This window comes from Mycteria americana, chromosome 11 (genome assembly GCF_035582795.1).
Source record: "Mycteria americana isolate JAX WOST 10 ecotype Jacksonville Zoo and Gardens chromosome 11, USCA_MyAme_1.0, whole genome shotgun sequence".
NCBI classification, from domain to species: domain Eukaryota; kingdom Metazoa; phylum Chordata; class Aves; order Ciconiiformes; family Ciconiidae; genus Mycteria; species Mycteria americana.
In genome coordinates, this window is record NC_134375.1 from 17,976,125 (window position 1) to 17,993,955 (window position 17,831).

The window sequence follows — 17,831 nt, forward strand, 5'->3', positions numbered from 1 at the left end:
ATCGGAATTGTAGCCTTCCAGAAGCAGATTTAGTTGACAAGTTTCTGACCTCTCTTTGCAATAGCAAGATGAAGAATGCTAAGAAGTTATTTTTGGCCGTCACAGAAGAGTCTGAGTTTCCACTTCAAAGTTGGCTTAATTTTTCAGCTATTTTATATTACCAAACATAAGGCACAGTTTTTGAAAAATCAAAACGAGAAGAGAATAGTGTTTTGACCTAACCCATATGCTTTTTATACTTTATTTCCTGGTGGTTTTTTGGTTTGTTTGTTCCAATTAAAAAAAAAAAAACAAACAACCTGTGAAATTTTCCATGAAATGACTTCTGCTTCTCTCTAGTTATAAATATTAATTCTGAAGTGTTTGGAGACATGATCTGTTGACTGCAAGTACAAGGAGATCTGATGTGGGTACCATTTTAAGCCGAGAGACGGTAGAAATACATTTCTCCTTTGTGAAGCTGATTCAGGTCCTTCAAGGCAGTGGCTGGATATGAAGTGCAGAGGCTGAGGCCATGCACATCAATCCATTTCCACCAGGGAAACCTCAGTTCTGCTGGGAGCATAAGAGCCCAAATCTCCACGTTACATCTCCTCGCAGGCTCGGGCACGTGCCGAGCTTTAATGCTCCTGCTCAGTCTGAGCTCAGTCTGAGATTAGTGTTAGCTTTACAGTTGGACTCGATGACCTTAAAGGTCTTTTCCAACCTGTGCGATTCTTTGATTCTGTGATTCTGTGAGCCGCCAGCAGCGATATCAAGCTGCAGCTACTTAAACATTTGTTGGTAGTTGGTGTCTCCATCTCTGAGAAGACAGCATGAGGACAAGAGCCAGAAGTCTGGAGTAATCACTGAATACAAACCCCTTTGTATGCAGGGCAGAGGGTGCAGCGGGAGGCAGGGCTCTGTGCATTTTCTCCCTTAAAATGATTATTTGGCTCTATTCATATGCTTATAATTTCTTCATCCTTCTTTAATCTGTGACTACGTTTCAGATAAGCAATTAAATTAATCAGGTCTTTGCTGCATTGTCCTTCACTAATCCATCCTCGCTGGCTTGCTGACCTTTCTCTTTGAAGCTATTCACTGCTTACTGCCTGCCTTCCCCCACTCCCACGCAGAAGGGAGTATTTGCTGTGAAATGCTTTAATTGCTCCCGCTCACGGTAGCAGGGAAGCGGGGATGGCTCCCTGCAAACTGGCAAGAACAAACGTGTCCAGGTTAGCCGCTGTGCAGGCAGACCTGCGGTAAAGATCTTAGTGACGGGCAAATATGAGCAGGGGCTTATTTGCTCCCATGCCTCCCTAATTCCCCGGCAGGCACGAGTGAAGCCGCCTGCAGCAAAGGATGCAAGCAGGTACCAGATGCTGCCAGGGGCTGGAGCTCTGGCCTCATGCATGGCTTGGGCTCCCTGGATGAAGTCGTCTCAACTTCAGGTCTCGGGTTTGACCAGCCCTTTGAAGCAGGGGCCAGATTTGTGGTGTTGGGAGCGTGCAACTGTGCACTTGCCCCTGAGGCTGGCGCCTTGCCGGAGCTTAGCTAGAACAAACACGTACCCACTGGTGGCAATCTAGCCCTGCTTGAGAAAATGCAGCTATAGATAAAACGCACCCGCATTAGCTGAACCGGCAAATAACTGAGCTCTGAAATAATAAACCGCATATGGCGCGGGCCAAGCTGCTGGAAGGAGGCGTAGTTCAGCAGTTGCCACGAAGGTTTGCTTCCTGGCAGCAGCAGGGAAATAACACCCTGAGTCTCAGCCTTGCCTTCTGAGAGCAGAAGCCAGCGGCCTTTCTTCCCGTCTGCGCTGGGGCTCGGCTGCTGAAAGGCTTTGCTGTCTTCCTCTCTCCTTCCCTGCCCTCTTCCCGGGGGACCCCTCAGCATACCAGGTCTCTCCAAATCCAGGTGTCTCGGGGGACAATGCACCCGGATCAGTGGCACGGATGATCTAAGGAAACCTCAGCCAAGGGCATCACAGCAGACTGCTCCGCTGTCTCTCGCTTGAGCTGCTGTCCCCAGCCAGCTGGGGCAAATGGAGAGATGCTGCCCTTCAGACACGTTTTTTAGAGATGTTCCTAAATTCAGCTGACTGAGTTGCATTAAGTGAGGTGTCCTAAAGTCCTTCCAACAGCTCTTGTCAACATTTACAGCTTCATCCCGCTCTACGTGGAAAACGCGGCGGGTGTGCCTTGTGCTGGTGCGTAGCTCACCTGGAATAACCCCGGAGAGCTGCATGCCCGCCCCAGGAGAGGCTGCCTTCCTTAGGTGCCCGCGATAATCTGATTATACCCTCCTCTTCATCAGCTTTCCTCCACGTTGTGCAAGTGGTATGTGAAGCTTTCCAGATACGACTTGCATTCAGATTTCACTAACGGCATTTTCCCATTGGATCATTCCTAATGGCCTGGGCCTTTCAAGAGCCTAAATGTATGGAAGCATTTAACTTGGGAGTATCGGAAGTTTTAGACAGCAGGTAGGTCCTGGGCTGTTTGCCTTGGCCAAAGAACTGGTATCTCCAGCAGGTAAAAATAGCACAAATGTAAAACCTGACAACACTGGTGGCCAGAAAAGAAACCATTTCTGGCATCTCAGGGACCACAGACATAGTTTTCTCAATTTTCCCTTAGAGCAGCTACCTAACTTCTGCCTGATTTGAGCTACCGCCCCGCCACAACCACTGGCAGTCTGGTTCTGTCAGGTATCTCACTCCCCTATTTATCAGCAGGTTTCAATCCTGTGAAACAGGAAGAAAAAGGCTATTTTCTTTTTCCCCAATGAGAAGAGACAATACAGCAGCTTTAAAAAAAAAAAAAAACAAATAAAAGGACCTTTCCAGCTGTGGGATGGCAAATGCGTGATTAACGTGAGGGACTGAACAACATCTGTGGTGCTTCCAGTGCCGCTGCAGGCGAGGAGCAGGATGGCTTCACTCCAGATAGCTCACCTCCTGCCTTGGCTGCTGACGCTTGCCCCTCTGGGAGTCACCCCAAAGAGGTTTGGTTTTTCTCATCTTCAGGAACGGTCCTGAAAAGTAAAAGTAGCATGGAAGGAGTGTGAATTTACAGCGTAAAGCAAATAATTCTGCTAGATCGCAAGAGAGCTCCAGGGATTGAGAGGGGGATAGCAGAAAATTACTTGTTGCTATAGCGCAAGGAGTTTTAGTGCAAATCGGCAGAGCCCCACTTGATTGCTTTGTTTAGCCTCAAATTCAGAAGCATTAAGGAACTGCATGAACCGGGGCCATCTACCACCCACCTCTCCTCGAAGAGAGGCGAGGTAGAGCCACGCCTGGGGAGTCCTGAGCTTGACGGCAAAGAAACCCGGCCCTGGGAAAAGCTGCAGCGCTGTCATTTCGGGGAGAGAGTAACAGCCTGCGAGGATGAGGAGGGGGCTGGAAGAGGAGCAGGAGGGAGAGGAGCGGGGCGGCAGCCGCCGTGTGCTCAGCGCCCGGCACAGCCGCACCCCAGCGCCGACGCTTCGAGGCGCCCGCAGCAGAGGCCGGGGAGCCCGGGGTCCCTCAGCACCCCGGCGGTGTGCAGCCCGCCCGGCGTGAGAGGGGCTGGGCCCTTTTTTGGGGGGAGGCAAGCTTTATGTATCCCCTGGCTCCGCGTTTCACAGCAGGTGCTCCTCTCCACAGAGTGGGACTGGGCTGCAAGTTTTTAGTGGTGTGGACTCCAACTCCCAAATGCTATTTACAGGGAAATTGAAGACTGCCTTCAAAATTAACAATAGATGGCTATAAATCTTACTCAGTTACCTAGCAACTAACACAATAAAATCCTAAGGTTAAAAGGAGAAGGGTTATTTGGAGATACCTTGGGGAGCACGTAATGGCCATTTGCATTCCTGGGTGGGAGGACAAAAAAAAAAAAACTCCTGGGATATTTACAAATTACTGTATTGATGAAGGAAAAAAGGTGAAATTACTCAGTGCGGTTTTAATCAAAATACCTCAGAACTGACAAATCTAACAAAAAAAATAGTAGTCAAATGGCTGTGATAAAGAGCACTGGGAAAATGTATGGCGATCTGCAGAAATGATGGAAGGGTTTTGTTAAGTTGCTAAGCCCACTTTGTTACTGTTTCTGACATCTGAAGTGTGTGTACCGCAGACTAACAGTGTAATAAATGGTTCAAAGTGAATTTGACCGGTATGTGCCTGATGGAATATGCTCTAGAAAAACCTACGCAGTGCAAAAAAAATTTAAAACTGAAGTAACATAGCATGATTCATCCCGTCCTGGGTTCCTGTTATGCACAGCACAGATTGAAATTCCATATCCCCACCTCAAACTGGGGTTTATGCACAGTCTTTTCTGCCTACAGTAACTGCAAATCGCAAAGCCAGAATGAGCGGAAACACTGAATTGTTTCCCTCCTAAAAGACCCTCATGAGGGCACGTTTACCCAGGAAGGAGGAGGCTTGGTGGAAGAACTATACAGTAAAATAGATGCCTGGTCCCCAGCACACTCCTTCAGCAGCTGTGGCACTTAGAAGCATTTTTTAAGCCCTCCTTTTGTTGTTGAAAGGCTTCAGACAATAACTGCCTAATAACAGTCAGACATTTATTACCTTCAGGGTACTAGATGGCGACAGGACTCATGTTGAGCTGTAATTCACCTGCGCAGGCTGCCGGCAGGAGGAACCGCAAGGGGACTGACTCGGTCCGTAACAGTCAAATTCACCTTGACATCGCAGAGGGGAGAAATGTATGGGTCCAGCAGACAAAATGAGAGCTGCTTTCTGCCTTACTCCAGTGTTTTCTGTTGGTGGTACTGCTGCCCCGGTGCTGACAGCCAGGGCTGGACCGTAGGAGGCACAGGGGTGTCAGAGCTGAAGGAGAGATGCTAAGAGCTTTCTGCAGGTATTTTGGAGCTGATTTCCTAACGTGAGGCATGGTTTGCAGGATCGAAGAGCTGGGGGCACTTTCCTGGAAAGACTACTAAATTTTCCTGGCTCTGTATGCAGAAGTGTTGTGTCTGCCAGCTAACTCCCATCCAGAAGCGCTGGGCCAGAGCTGGAGGCAGAGAGTCCGTGGTCTTTGGTGGCACAAGTTGTCCCCACATGGCAGAGCCCTAACGGCATCTCCTTTCCTCCACAGGCAGCGGTGGGGCACGATACAAGGTGAGACCCGGCACAGCTGCGAGGTTGGGCAGCTAGGACCAGGCAAGCAGAACAGCTCTGCAGCAACGTGGGTTTCTTCTCTCCACCTTCTGCTGCCAGAGGCTGAATTTGCTTGAAGAAGTGCATTTATCTGACCAGGAGGCATAGCACAATGTGCATGTTGGACTAAGATGCTCTGCAGGACTTGTGACCAGGCCTGCTGAGCCATGAGGGCTAATGCAGCCTGGGTACACTGTGGCCACTGCAACGCCTGCCCCGCATCCAGGGCTGCTTTCCTGCACGGATCCCACGTCAGCCCCTGCACCCATTAGTGGGAACTAACGCAGGAGCTGCATTTTACCTTTCCCTGAGCTCTCTGATTTTAATCATAATTATTTCTGTAATATGAGGTACAACAGGGAGCAGGAAAAGAAGGACAATTCTGTCATTTCCCTCCTCTCGGCCACCCATAACTTCAAAAGGGAATGGGGTCCTTCTTACGGCGCACAAACAGAGAAAACTGGGATTTAAACTGGTTTAGTCATGAGAAGGGCTGGAAGAAGTGTCATCTCTAGGCAGGTTTGGTTGAAACAGAAATGGGAGGGGAAGATGACGTACGGAACAATTTAAGTGACAGCAGAAACAATAATTTGTCAGACAAACTGTCTGGCATATATTATCCATGTGTCTCTGTTTCTGAGCCTATTTGACAGCAGTATCTGACACCCCACCTCCAAGCTGAGTCTGTCTCCTCTCGAGAGGAAGATCTACATGTTTATAAAAACAAAAATATAAAGACCCCCCTTTGAAAGTACCTCTCGTGGTAGCACAGGTAGGGCTGGAGCTCTGTTGCTGTCCCCTGCCCGCCCAGCCATGCCAGGATGTGTGCATCATCCCCTTTGAACATGGTGAGAACAAGGGAGTGGGAGTTTATTTCCTGAGAGATCTTTACTCTTGGCAGCTTTTCTGGGGGAGGAAAGAGAAGAGGAGCGTTCAGGCCAGTGAGATAATGTCTCCCCTCCCTTTCCCAAATACATCCCAGAGATGATTTTCTGGCCTGGCTGTTTCCTTATGTAGATGCAGCGTCTGAGCATCCCTAAAATGTGGATCAAGTCCTCCTGATTAGCCCTTCATTTATCGTGGATGTCTTGGGACAGAGGGAAACTGCTGTCCCCGTGAGATATTTAGATGCCTGGGAGTCACTGAGGACCTGACTCCATCGGGGTCTTTGGTACCTGAATATTTTTATGGCTCTGGGTGTACGTCATTTCCCCAGATTGCCCTGCAGGCACGCCAGGGCAGAAGCAGTGAGCACCCCTCTTATCTGCATCTTCTGCACTCCCAGGCTGAGCCCTCCTCTTCCCTCTCCTTTTGAACATGCTGGTGCAAGTCTTGATGCTCAGAGCCTTCCCTGCCTTCTGCCTGTGTATGAGGAGTCGCCCACCAGCATTTGCAGTATCTACTGAAATGGGGCTGGAGGATACAAGACGTGTAGGGTGGCAGGCAAGTTTGGTGGCCCCATGGACAGCTTGGGATGCAGAGAGGGGACCAACTTGCCTTGTTTTAAGAAGCTATTTAGGACCTGCCTCTTCATCAGAAGACTGGAGCCGTGATTCAGCACAGCCACACCTCCAAGGAATTTACCCTCCAACTTTGACTTACTTTTGCTGTTTTAAACTTAAGCAGATGTCCTCACCAGGCCTGCTATTGAGGGCACACAGCATCTCTTGCAACAGCAAAGCAATTAAAAAGGATTTGCAGGTCACCTTTAAAGCATTTCCCACAGCACGTTGAGTCTTGTTATAAATCCCGTATCCAATAATGCTTTTATTTCGGCAGTTTTAATTGGAGTTTTAAATATTCTGAATCTTATGCAAGACACCCAAGGTGCTGGAGAATTTCAGGCCCTCTCTTGCACGATGCTCGTTCCCTGAAATCCCGTTGACCTTCAGTAGAGATAACAGTAACTCAGCACCCTGATATTGCTGTATCCGATATTAGACACATATAGGTAGGGATGTTTTAATACGAGGTCAAACCCCAGCCTGCAAGCAGTTGCCCACCATGTGATGAAACACGTATGTATTTGAAGGGATCGCCTCCCCCCTTGAGAGGTTCTAACATATTCATGCATTCGTATGAGCTGCAAACTGGAAGAGAAACTGAGAAGGAAAATGATGAGGAAATTTGGCAGAAGGGAGCAATGGAGGGAAGCTGGAGGGTTTTGGAAGGGTAAAAATAGCAACCACAGGAAAACAGAGCAGGGATGGATGTCAGTATTTTCCCACTGACATGAAGAAAGCCCATGAAAAAGAAAATTTTCTCCATGATAAAATTCTGTGTTTGGTTTTTTTTTTTTTTAAGAAAGCCCAACATTTATGGGAGGAAAGAGTGAAAATCTCCCTGAAACTTTTTGCCTGAGACTCTTCAAAAGGCAACCACACAGCTCCTGGCCCCATTTCAGAAGATACAAGTGAAAATTGACAAAAATGAGAACTGATTAAACGAAAAAAAATTATCAAAGCGTTACAGTTTTAACCAGCCGTGAGGCAGAAAGGCAAAGGAACAAAGAGGCAGGGAAGGAGGGGAAGGAGATGACAGGATCTGCGAACAACCACAACCACAGGGTGAAGCTGTGAAATGCTAATGGCGAAGCTGCTCCTTCCCCACTGGGGACAAGTTTCCGAGGACCCCCGTGCTCCACAAAGCGTGTTTGCTGCTCCCCGTGTTTCATTTTGCTCTGCCTTATGCCAGATGTGCTGTTTGATTGCAAACCCCCAGGGGTACGGGCCGGTTGTTGGCCGTGGGGATCCCTTTGTAGCGCATTGTATAAATGCGAAGAGCAGACTGATGCACGGGCTGCCCCACGGCTCCTGGCCCCACGGCTCCTGGCCCCACTGGCCCACGTGTAGCTCTGGGAGCACCGTGAGCTCCGGGGGTGTAACAGGTGCTTTGCGTCTCAGGCTGCAAACATATTTCACATGACTGTGTTTCTCCTGCACCCTGCCAGTGTCTGTGGACTAAATCTGTTCTCTGTGAGGAGGGGAACAGAAGCCCAGCAGGAACCCGGGCTGTTTGCTCCCGGCCTTTGCTTATGCCAGCACAGGCCCCCCGTGCAGCGCAGGCTGCGACGTGCTCAGAGCTGCAACTTCAGCGCGCGCCCCTTCAGCGCTGCAGAATCCCATCTCTGCTCTTTTGGAGCTCAGGGTTTTTATGAACACTCGTGCTCCGGAGAGTTACGCGTGCCCCGCGCTGCCGGGCACAGCTGGCCGAGCGCCGCGCTCCCGAGTGCGGCGGGACAACAGCCGGTGCCGCGAAGGGCCCGGGGAGGGTCGTTAACTCTGGAGCGGAGTGATGACGGCAGGCGCTGCGGTGCGGCTGGGCGGCAGGAGCCGCCGGCCCGCGCCGAGCCGGGGCGGGAGGGCGGCCGGGCTCTCCCGGGGCGGTGCCTGCCGGGCCGAGGGGCGGGGTGAGGGGGCGGGAGCGCGGCGCGGCGGAGGGGCGGCCGCCGGGGGGGCGGGCCGGGCCGGGGCGGCTGCTGCCGCGCACTCGGGCTGGGCTGCGCTCGGCTCCGCGGAGCGCGGCGCTGCCATGTTCGGCCGCGGCTCCCGCAAGCGGCTCTCCGGGCGGTCGGTGAGTGCCGGGGGGGTCTCCCTTCGCCCCCCGTCCCGTCCCCGTCCCGTCCCGGCGGGGTGCGCGCCCCCGCCCCGCCCCGCTCCAGCCCGTGGCTCCGTCCCGCCGCCCGGCTGCGCCCCCGGCGCGGTGCGTGTGTCCCCCCGCTGCCCCAAGCGCCCTTCCTGCGGGTGCGTCCCCCCTCCAGCCCCGCCGTGCTCCCTCCCCGGCCCTTCTCCCGGCCGTGCGCGCACCCCCTTTCCCCACAGGTACCCCCTTTCCCCCGGGCGTGCCCCGCTCCCCCAGGCACCCCCCTGTCCCGCAGCTGGGGGGCTGGGGCTGACCTCTGCGGTTTGTTGCAGCTGACGGCGTCGGGGGAGCCGGAGCGGGGCCAGCCCTGCACCACCTGCGGGGACCAGTGCCCCGGCTTCGCCCTGCACAAGTGGAGGTAAGGCCCGGCGAGACCCCCGTCCCCCCGAGGGCAGTGGGACCCCGATGGCTCTCCCTCTTCGCAGGGTTTTGTGGCTCCCTCCCAGCTCTGTGCGCGTTCAGGGTGCAGGTGGGGCTTTTTTGGGGAGCACTCGCGTTGGTCTGAAAGCGTCGCCCACCCTGGCTGGTGGTTCTCGAGACACGGGTGGGTTTTTCAGCCTCGCCGAGCAGCGCCCAGGTGTGTCTGTGCCGTGCAGGATACAGACCTGGGACTGGGGTAACTGGTTTGCTAATTACCACCTCGCAGCCGGTCCGCTCCCTGCTGTGGTCAGGGGCTCGTCCCGCTGCCCCGGGTCGTGCCAGGGGCTGAAGCTGCCCTCGCCCGGCGGGGACAGCCTGGGCAGGCTGGGATGGGCTGGGAAGAGGGGGATCGGGGCAGAAGGGGGTCTGGGGGGTTTGCACCTCACCGCTGCGTGAAACTCCTGGCTCCCCCTATGACCCCACGATGGGTTTATCCCCTCTCAGCGATGCCAAGCAGGGATTTAGCTATTAAAATGGATGGGGTGTGTGTAAGAATGAACAAGTATTTTTTGGCTATTTCTGTTGCGTCTCTTTATAAAACAGACAGTGCTGGCGCCTATGAGGCACAGCGAGCCCTGGCCTCGTGCTGGATTAGCCCTTCTCCCCTCCCCACGTCGTGCTGTCTAGAAATGAGTTCCTGCTCATGGGTGATGTGGGACTTGGCGATATTAAATCTGGGCTGTGGGCTCTGGGAGCTGGTGCACAGACTCAGTAGGCCAGGGAGCCCTTGGCGACCTTTTAACCTTATTTTATAGGCTATACCCTTTTCTCCAGCATCTGCCATGCTTGGTGCTCCTCCTGGCTTCTGCCCTGCTTCTTGGAGCTGCGTCTCAGCAGATTAAAGCATGGGTTCAGAGCGAGGAGGGGGATTGGTTTATTCACATAGAGTTGTATCGTAAGCTTCAGCCTGGCAAATAATCGTTCCGGGTGGCATTTGCTCCGAGGTGTGGTGGGACGGGGTCCATGGGCTGAGGCCTGCCCAGAGCGATGCGTGGTGGCGGGTGGGGCTCGCCCTGGTCCTCCAGCCTGGTCCTCCAGCCTGGTCCTCCGCAGGTGCCAGTGGCACATCCGAGTGCACCATGTCCTACCTCAGACCTTCAGAAGGTGAAGGTGTCTCCTTCTCCTGGGCTGCAGGAGCTGTGGTCTCCTGACACCCTCCCCATAACCTGAATCTGCCACGTGTGCATTAATAAAGATTTATAAGGTCACCCCTGAGTTATCTTCTTTTCAGGGCTTATAAATGCTTTCCCGAGCTGTCCCAGGTTTCCTTGCAGCTGAAGTTTGGGGTAGCAGGCGCTGTCGCAGAGGCGCTTCGTGATGCTTAAAAGTGTCAAGGGGAACTTTCAACTGTAGGGTGAGAAGAAAAGAGGTGGTCAGCAAAGCTATTTCTCCTCTGCTCCAAGGACTTACGAGGCGCTGTGGTTTGAGTTTTGTTATGTCAGAGGGTGCACTGTCCAGCGGCTTTTGAAAAATTAGGTGAATTTTGATAGCATCCCATCGGAGGCCCAGCGGCCCAGCAGAAGAGGCACCCAGCTTCTTGGGGAGCGTCAGGTGAGAGGTGTTGTCGCGGCTCTGTTCAGGCTGTGCCCCCTGCACCGGCACGCTGTGCCCCTTGCGCCGGATCCCGCAAAACCCTGCGTGCAGGAGGAGGTGGAGCGGGAGGCTCCAGCCTGCCAGGGCCACCCGTAGCTGTCTCCTGGCTGCCCTTTTCTGAGGGACCCCGGACACTGGCAAGGATTTTGGCTATAACCACATGGATGGTGCCAGCAGCCTTTTCTCGGGAAGGAAGGGGTTACCTCCCCCAGGGCAGGAGAAGGATGGGGCCCTGTGGGTACGGGTGGGGGTCAGCTCCCAGGGGCACTGCAGCTTTTGTGCTCCGGTGTGCGGGCAGGCAATGCCAAGTTAGACCTTACACCAAGTTACCTTACACCGGGGACTGGACAAGCTGAGAGCGCTCCTGCACACACATTCACGTTTAATTGCCTTGATATAAGAGTAATTAGGCAATTAAATAAAAGCAACCTACTTGCCAGAACACAATAGAGAGTAAGCACATTCATTTTTTTGCCAGCCAGTGGTCTATTAATGCCAGGGACATGTAAGCAGGCAAATTATTAATAGTAGTTTTGTAGGTTGAAAATACGCTCAGGAGCCCGTGCCCTCTGCAGCCAGCTCCTGCTGGGGATGCTCACCGACATGTTAATGTGCAGAGGGAGATTGGAAGAAAACAAGGGTTTGGATGGAAATCCTCAGATTGAGGATACAAACCCGGATCAATTAACCACTAGAGATTTGTAAGCCTTTTTATAATCCTTTAATAGCAGAGTTTTGCTGATAAATGTAAATGGAACTTTTTTGCTTCAAAGATGGGAACTGGTGATATGCTTTAGGGAGAAGGAAAAGAATTTATAAGCTTACAGGCACTGAAACCATTGCTGATACAGGCATTGTCATATACGTAATTATGCCAGACTGTGCATTTTCTAGTTACCTGTGATTTTAGGTGTGATCTGTGCAGCTACTCCATTGAGCAGGCAAATTGCTTTTTTAGACGCCAAAGATTTCTGTGCCCGAACGTTCCCCTAAAAGCCACTTTTCTCAGATGGGGAGATGGCTTTGAGTGTTGGTTGAATTTATCATTCCTGGAAGCAAATGCATACTTCCTGAGCCAGGGAAACCACTCAAAAATAAGTTGCATTCTGCAGAACTTGTTTTCTTTTCAAAATAAAACCGGTCTCTGTACTGTAGGTGATGTGCAAAAAGAAGATGAAAGGGGATTGCTAAGTAATTAAAAAATGTCACTGGTTTTAGAGTTTGTTTTTGAATCTTCTTAATTTTGCTCTGAAATTATAATCTGAAATTCAAGGAAATTCAAGGGTGAATTATCCTGTAAAAGTGTCGGCATATTTAATACTGTTTTGGTGGAAGCCAGGAATTGAAAACACCCCATGTTACAGACACAGTTAAACTGGAGCCCACTGCCTGCGTCTTACCCCTCGACGCTCTCAGACCTCCTGCGTGCCACAGCCCTCTGCCTCTTGTTGTAAGGCAGAAATTCAATTTTCAGCTTTAAATCATTTAGCCCCAAAGAGGAGAAAGTAAGTGGTTTGTCTGAAAAGACTGAAGATTGAGTTCCATCATCCTTGGGTGTAAAGTCTGCGAGGACGCGGCTATCAAACTATAACCGGTATAACCCCCAATTTCTCATGGCCTGAACAGAAAAATGACTCCTTCCTCTAATCGCATCACTTTCTTTTATGGTAGGTTGTCAGTAAAGTACGTAAGGACTGAAAAGTTCATCTGTGTGGGCTGCGGTCTGGAGGATGGAAATTGGGTGTATATAACAAAATCCTCATTAATACAGGTCGATACTTGAAAGGTGGCTTTGTGTGGAAAAAGTGAAATCAAATTCAATAAAAATCTCCTAACTCCTTAGGAGCCCGGTTGCTGTTTTCTAATCAGATCTGCATTACATTAAACTGTGTGCCATTCAGCTTGTTAACAAGCTTTGGCATTAAATAAAGCTGTCACTGGAGTTTGGTGAATGAATGGCCATTAGGAGTGTCTTTTGCATAATGTCTTGCAGAGAAAAGCCTGCGAGGGAGGTGGTCCGGGAGGAGGGAAGGGAAGGGAATTTATAACCTAGTCCTGGTGCAATTAGTGTGAATATGCAAACCTGAAAGGTGACAAATGGTTGGCAGCTCCGGGAAGGGAGCGAGTGGCTTTTGCTGCTGTTAAGCCTACTGTGAAGAACTAATTTCGGATTTACTCTGGGCGAAGTAAAATTACAGCCTTAGTACTGTATTTAAAATAGCGGATCCTTCGCGTTGGGAGATTGGCATGTGTTTAGCACACAGAGGCATGGTTTGTTTGCTCCTTGAGAAAGCCTTGCAAAAAAACGATACTCTTGCAGTTCAACAGACCTTGCTGTTCCCCGCTCTCTACCTTCTGCTCCAAAAATACCAGCTAAACCATAGATGCAGGACACCTAAATCTCAAGACTGCGTTTGAGCTCTGCTTTGAGGAGAGGGGATGTACCACCTGGTTTGCAAAGCCTGCAGAGGCAGTGGCGTGCAGCTGATTTCGGAGGGAAGGCGTTCAGATGCTGTGACAGATAAGATAATTTTAAAAATAGTGTCTGAAAACCTTTGGAGAAGTCTTTGTTGCCATAGTTATTCTTCTCGTTTGCAGAAGCATTTAAATAACAGTAATAAACATGACATAAAGACAAAGACTGGCTTACTGGGTTTTTCGTTTCAGTGTGAGATTGTGTTTTACATCTTTTCCTGGAGTCTATTTTTTTCTTGCATATGCTGTGTAATCTTTGTCCCTCAAAATCACGTTTTGGTGGGGAAGAGATCTGCTTCTCTTCATGCATCCCTGTTACACTTCATGGTCTTAATAGCAGCAGTGTGTGTGCAGCACGTAATGCCTGGCCCTTACCTTCCAGTATTTATGTGACTGTTGACTTAATATTCAGTAATATTCCATATTAACAAGTGAAGTTTTGGTGCATGCAAGTGTTTCGAGCATTTATTTGCTTCCGTAACTCGGCATCTCACCATAATCTACTGTGGCCAGTCTCGCAGAAGTCTGATCATATCTGGCCTCGTCAGATCTGGGAACATCTGCAAGAACAAACTTCCCAGCTTCCCAGGAGAGACCACCTGGAGATCCCAGATGATACAGGATCAGCCCAAAGGGTTGCGACTGACCACTGGATCACAAAAACCTATGGGCAAGGCTAAGCTGATGGACGAGGAAAAAGAGGAGATGTGTGTTGTGAGATGGTGACCTGGGAAATGAGGTGGTTGACCAGAAGCCCAGAGAGATTTGAGGTTGCTGGGTGATGGTGGGTAGGTCTCTTTGCAACTCCCGTCTCTGCCTTGTTGACTGTAGGCATGGAGTTGCTAGTGGCAGTGGATGTTTATTTTCTTCGTGTATTTGTCCAGTTCCCCGTGCTCTGGACGTTATCTGCTCGTGTGTGGTGAGCAGCAGACGGGACTGTCCGTGCAAGGAGAAACTCTGTGTGTTTGCAGCCTCAACCTTTGTTCGCCTGGCGCTGGCCCTGCCCGCAGCAGGGACGTCCCAGCAGGCACGCATACGCGTCCCGGGGTGCGTTTGGGTCTCCGGTCTGATGCCTAGTGCCTCATCCAGAGAGCAGAAACAATAATATTTGTAACACAGCACGTGAACAAATAACGCTGAATTCTGAAGCATTTGTTTCTACTTTCCAAAAAAAAAAAAAAAGTACAGATTATTACTTCCATATGTTTTCAGCATTTTTTGTAGGTTATGTATCTTTCACACACACGCGCCCAGCTTTTCCCTTTCATGAATAACATGCTTTGTGCCTCTCTCTCCTTTAGGATTCAGATCTTCCACACTACCTCGCATGTTTATTTGAAAGGCTTTGGAGATGTGAGAATAGCAATACCTTATCTTGAATGGGCTTATGCTTGCATCGCTGCTGTGGTGAACTGCACTGGGCCCAGTGGGTTTTATCACGTTTTTCTTTTTGCAACGGGGAACCTGCTGCAATAGGCAAAAAACTTGGCTGGTGCGGTGCATCCCGGTGCGGTCCGCCCTGCTGCTCCGGAGGTGAGTCCCTGAGGGACCACAGAGGGGACAAGCAGGCTGCTGTCCCCAGGGGACCTGTGCCTGTCCCCAGGGGTGGGCAGGAGTCACCTGTCTCCCGAGGATGCTGTTGTCCTGGTGGAGGGGATGCAAAAAAATCAAAGGTTGGTTTTGTCTGCTTATTTTAAAGCCTTTCACAAATGGATTGGTATCGTTAGCTTTTTTTAATTTTTTTTTTTTTTTGGTCACAAGCAGTCCAGAAAGAAGAAGTCATTCCCTGCCAGGTTGCTCACTGACAAAGTCAGCGTCCCTCAGCCTCTGTGCCCAGGGTGCTTTGGGATGGGCGGCTGCTGCGCGTGCAGAAGCTCAGCTCGGGAGGATGCTGGAGCATGCGCTTTGCTTGGCATAAATGACTTCAGCTGTCCTATTCACCTACACCTGTGAGATTAAGCACTTGTGTAAGTGTTTGAAAAATCAGGGTCTGCTTTTTCTTTGAGTTTTCAACCCCTGTGGCAGTAGGGAAAGAGCAGGGTAACTAGTGATGGCTCCTGCTGCTGCCACCGTTCCCGCCGCGTCTCTGCTGAGGGGCAGCCGGGCCAGCAGGGTGGGAGTTTGGGTGGGTTTGAGGGTAGGGATCCCCATGAGGTTTTCAGCTTTGTCCTGCCCTGGAACAGTCCGCCTTTATATGAACTGTTGAGCGCACAGTTGCATTTAAGGGACTCCCAACCAATTTTTTGGCCTGTCCCTTCCACATCTTCATGCCCTGCTGCTGAAACAGCACTTAAAACAGCCGAGACTGATAAGGTATCCTGTTTGTGTTGGCTGGGAGACACGATATCCGCTTTAACAGAGCATTACAATATTGGAGGCAGTGTTGTCCCTGGCAAAATGCCTAAAATAAATTCTTTAATTTTTTGTATGCTATGTACAAAAGAGCAGGTGAGGTATGTACTTGTATCCGGGCAAGCCTGGGGAGCCTGTTTGAAGTCCTTTACAAGCCACTCCGGATTGTATTGCAAGAACTCAAAGGAGTTTGAGACACTTCTTGATTGAATTTCAGCTGAACACAGAGCCCTAGTCTGCAGCTGCTGTAGCTGGAGTTGCTCTGCTGCCGGGCTCTGCCCCGCTCCATCGCAGCTGAGCTGCTGGAAAAAGCCAAAAAAGCAGAATTTCTCCTAGAGAAAGTGCAGCATGGGTACGTTTTCTGTCTGTTTTGAAGCAGCCTTGTGCAATTCTAGTTTTATGAATGGGGTGAAAAACCACTAATAAGCTGTTGTGGGTTTTGGGCTGGTTAGGGGGGTTTATTCTGTTTCTGGAGTGATTGTGAATGACACTGATGACGGAGGGGGCAGAGCGGACAAACGCTGAATTCTAACTTTACCTGATATTTTACTCCTAGACTAAACAAATCTTTTTTTAAAAGTTGGTGGCTTTTTTTTCTTTTTCTCGCACTAAGTTTTTGGAAAAATGACTACAGCTGCTTCTTGGTATGCAAAGAGTGAAATGTTATCTGCCTGGGGTGAGGGAGTGGGCTTTGCCATCCTGAAGGCAGAACGACGACGGCCACAAGCACTTTCCCGGCTCCTCGGCCGTGGGGCTGTGCTGCCGTGCACCGGAGCCTTTTGGGTTGGAATTGCCCAAGACAGACATGCAAAACTCGGAAGCGGGATGGGTTAGCTTGCAGTGGGGACGTCCTTCAAGCAAACAGCTGTCAGTGCTGGAGGCTGTGGTTATGGATTTGGGTGCTGTATGGGGTGTGATTTAGCAGGATGGGGGTGAACTGATTTAACAGCTCAGCGCTGCTGGATGCAGAAGGTCCTGCGCTCCTCGTGCATTCCTCCAAGCCCGGGGTAGTGGGTTAAATCAGTCGTTGAACCCTCTGCTGAGCTGGTGCAAGGAGAGGGAGGAGGTGGGGGATAAAGGGTCGCATCGGTCCAGTGGCATGCCAAGCCGGGCTGTCATCCCTGCCCTCGGCATCCCCATCGCATACTGGGTTTTGCTGCCCTGCCGCGGCCGCAGCCCTCTCGGTCCTCCTTGCTGGTCCCACAGCAGCGTGCAGAGTCCGTTTTCCCACAGGATGCGTCCCACCGACCCCCCGGAGCCCCGGCGGTGCTGCCTGCGGCTGCGATCGCCCGGCCGGGGTGTTCGGCCCCACGTGTTCGGTGGGGAGGGAAAACTCCTACCCCTTTCGTAGAGGGTTTGCAACAGGCCTTTATCATGAGCGTGGTGCGACATGAGAGAAGAAGCTCCTGGCCACCACTTTGGAAAAAAAGCCGAACTGGGTGGGTAAAGGCTGGTACCCGAGATTCTCAGCTGGAGGGGGCCGGGGTGCAGCTATTCGGCTGACGCCTGCCGAGCACTGCCCTCTTCTTTGTTGCTCTCCGCTCTAGAGGGCTGTTCAGTGCTTTCAAGAGTTTTTCTTGGGTTTTGTTCCCTTTCTGTTTGCCTTTAAAAAGTCAATCTGCAGTCTTTTATTTTTTTTTTTTTCAAAGACAGTTCCCCCCCTCCCACCCCCCACCCCCCCCCCCCCCGCCCAGTAATCCATCCTTATTACACCAGTGAGTCACGCTTCAGATAATCAATTGCGTTTTCATTGTCTGGCTTGTAAGTTTATCACCGAGCTTAAGGACGGCCGATAGTATCAGCTGAGACCTCTGGCAGATGGTTTTGCAATTCATGATGCTCATTTGGATATCTGCTTTTTTCTCCTATGAATTATCTCCCAGCCGTGGCAGGGGAAAGCAGGGCTGGGGACTCTTCCCTGCGTGCGCAGCATCTCTGCGGTCACTATCTAACGTCGGAGGAATTTGTAACATTAGCAGAATTGTCTGATGCGAGGAAAACTAATTTCGGGGTAAGCCTCGTGAGCATGGCTGTAAAGAGCCTTTTTCTCATGCGCCGTCGTGTCCTCCCGAGCTCCGGGCATGCATCAGTGCAGCCCCGAGGCGGCCGATGGCCAGAGCCTTTCTCAGGTTCACTGATGCTAGGGCCGAGAGGCATATATAAAATTCAAGGTGCTCCCCTCTGCTGC

At 51.1% G+C, this 17,831-nt stretch overlaps 1 protein-coding gene across 2 annotated transcripts in view; it reads left to right on the plus strand.

Annotated features, from left to right (window-relative positions):
* Positions 1-8,620: 8,620 nt before the first annotated feature.
* Positions 8,621-17,831, plus strand: part of PRICKLE2 (prickle planar cell polarity protein 2) — a 109,007-nt gene continuing 99,796 nt past the window's right edge. Inside the window, exons 1-2 of one of the 2 annotated variants that reach the window (XM_075513924.1) lie at positions 8,621-8,734; positions 9,076-9,161. In XM_075513924.1, coding sequence (XP_075370039.1) covers positions 8,693-8,734; positions 9,076-9,161 — 128 coding nt within the window. In that variant the 5' untranslated portion in view covers positions 8,621-8,692. Of the gene's footprint in view, positions 8,735-8,794; positions 8,905-9,075; positions 9,162-17,831 lie in introns of those variants that run through there. The other variant, XM_075513926.1, reaches the window with a different exon arrangement.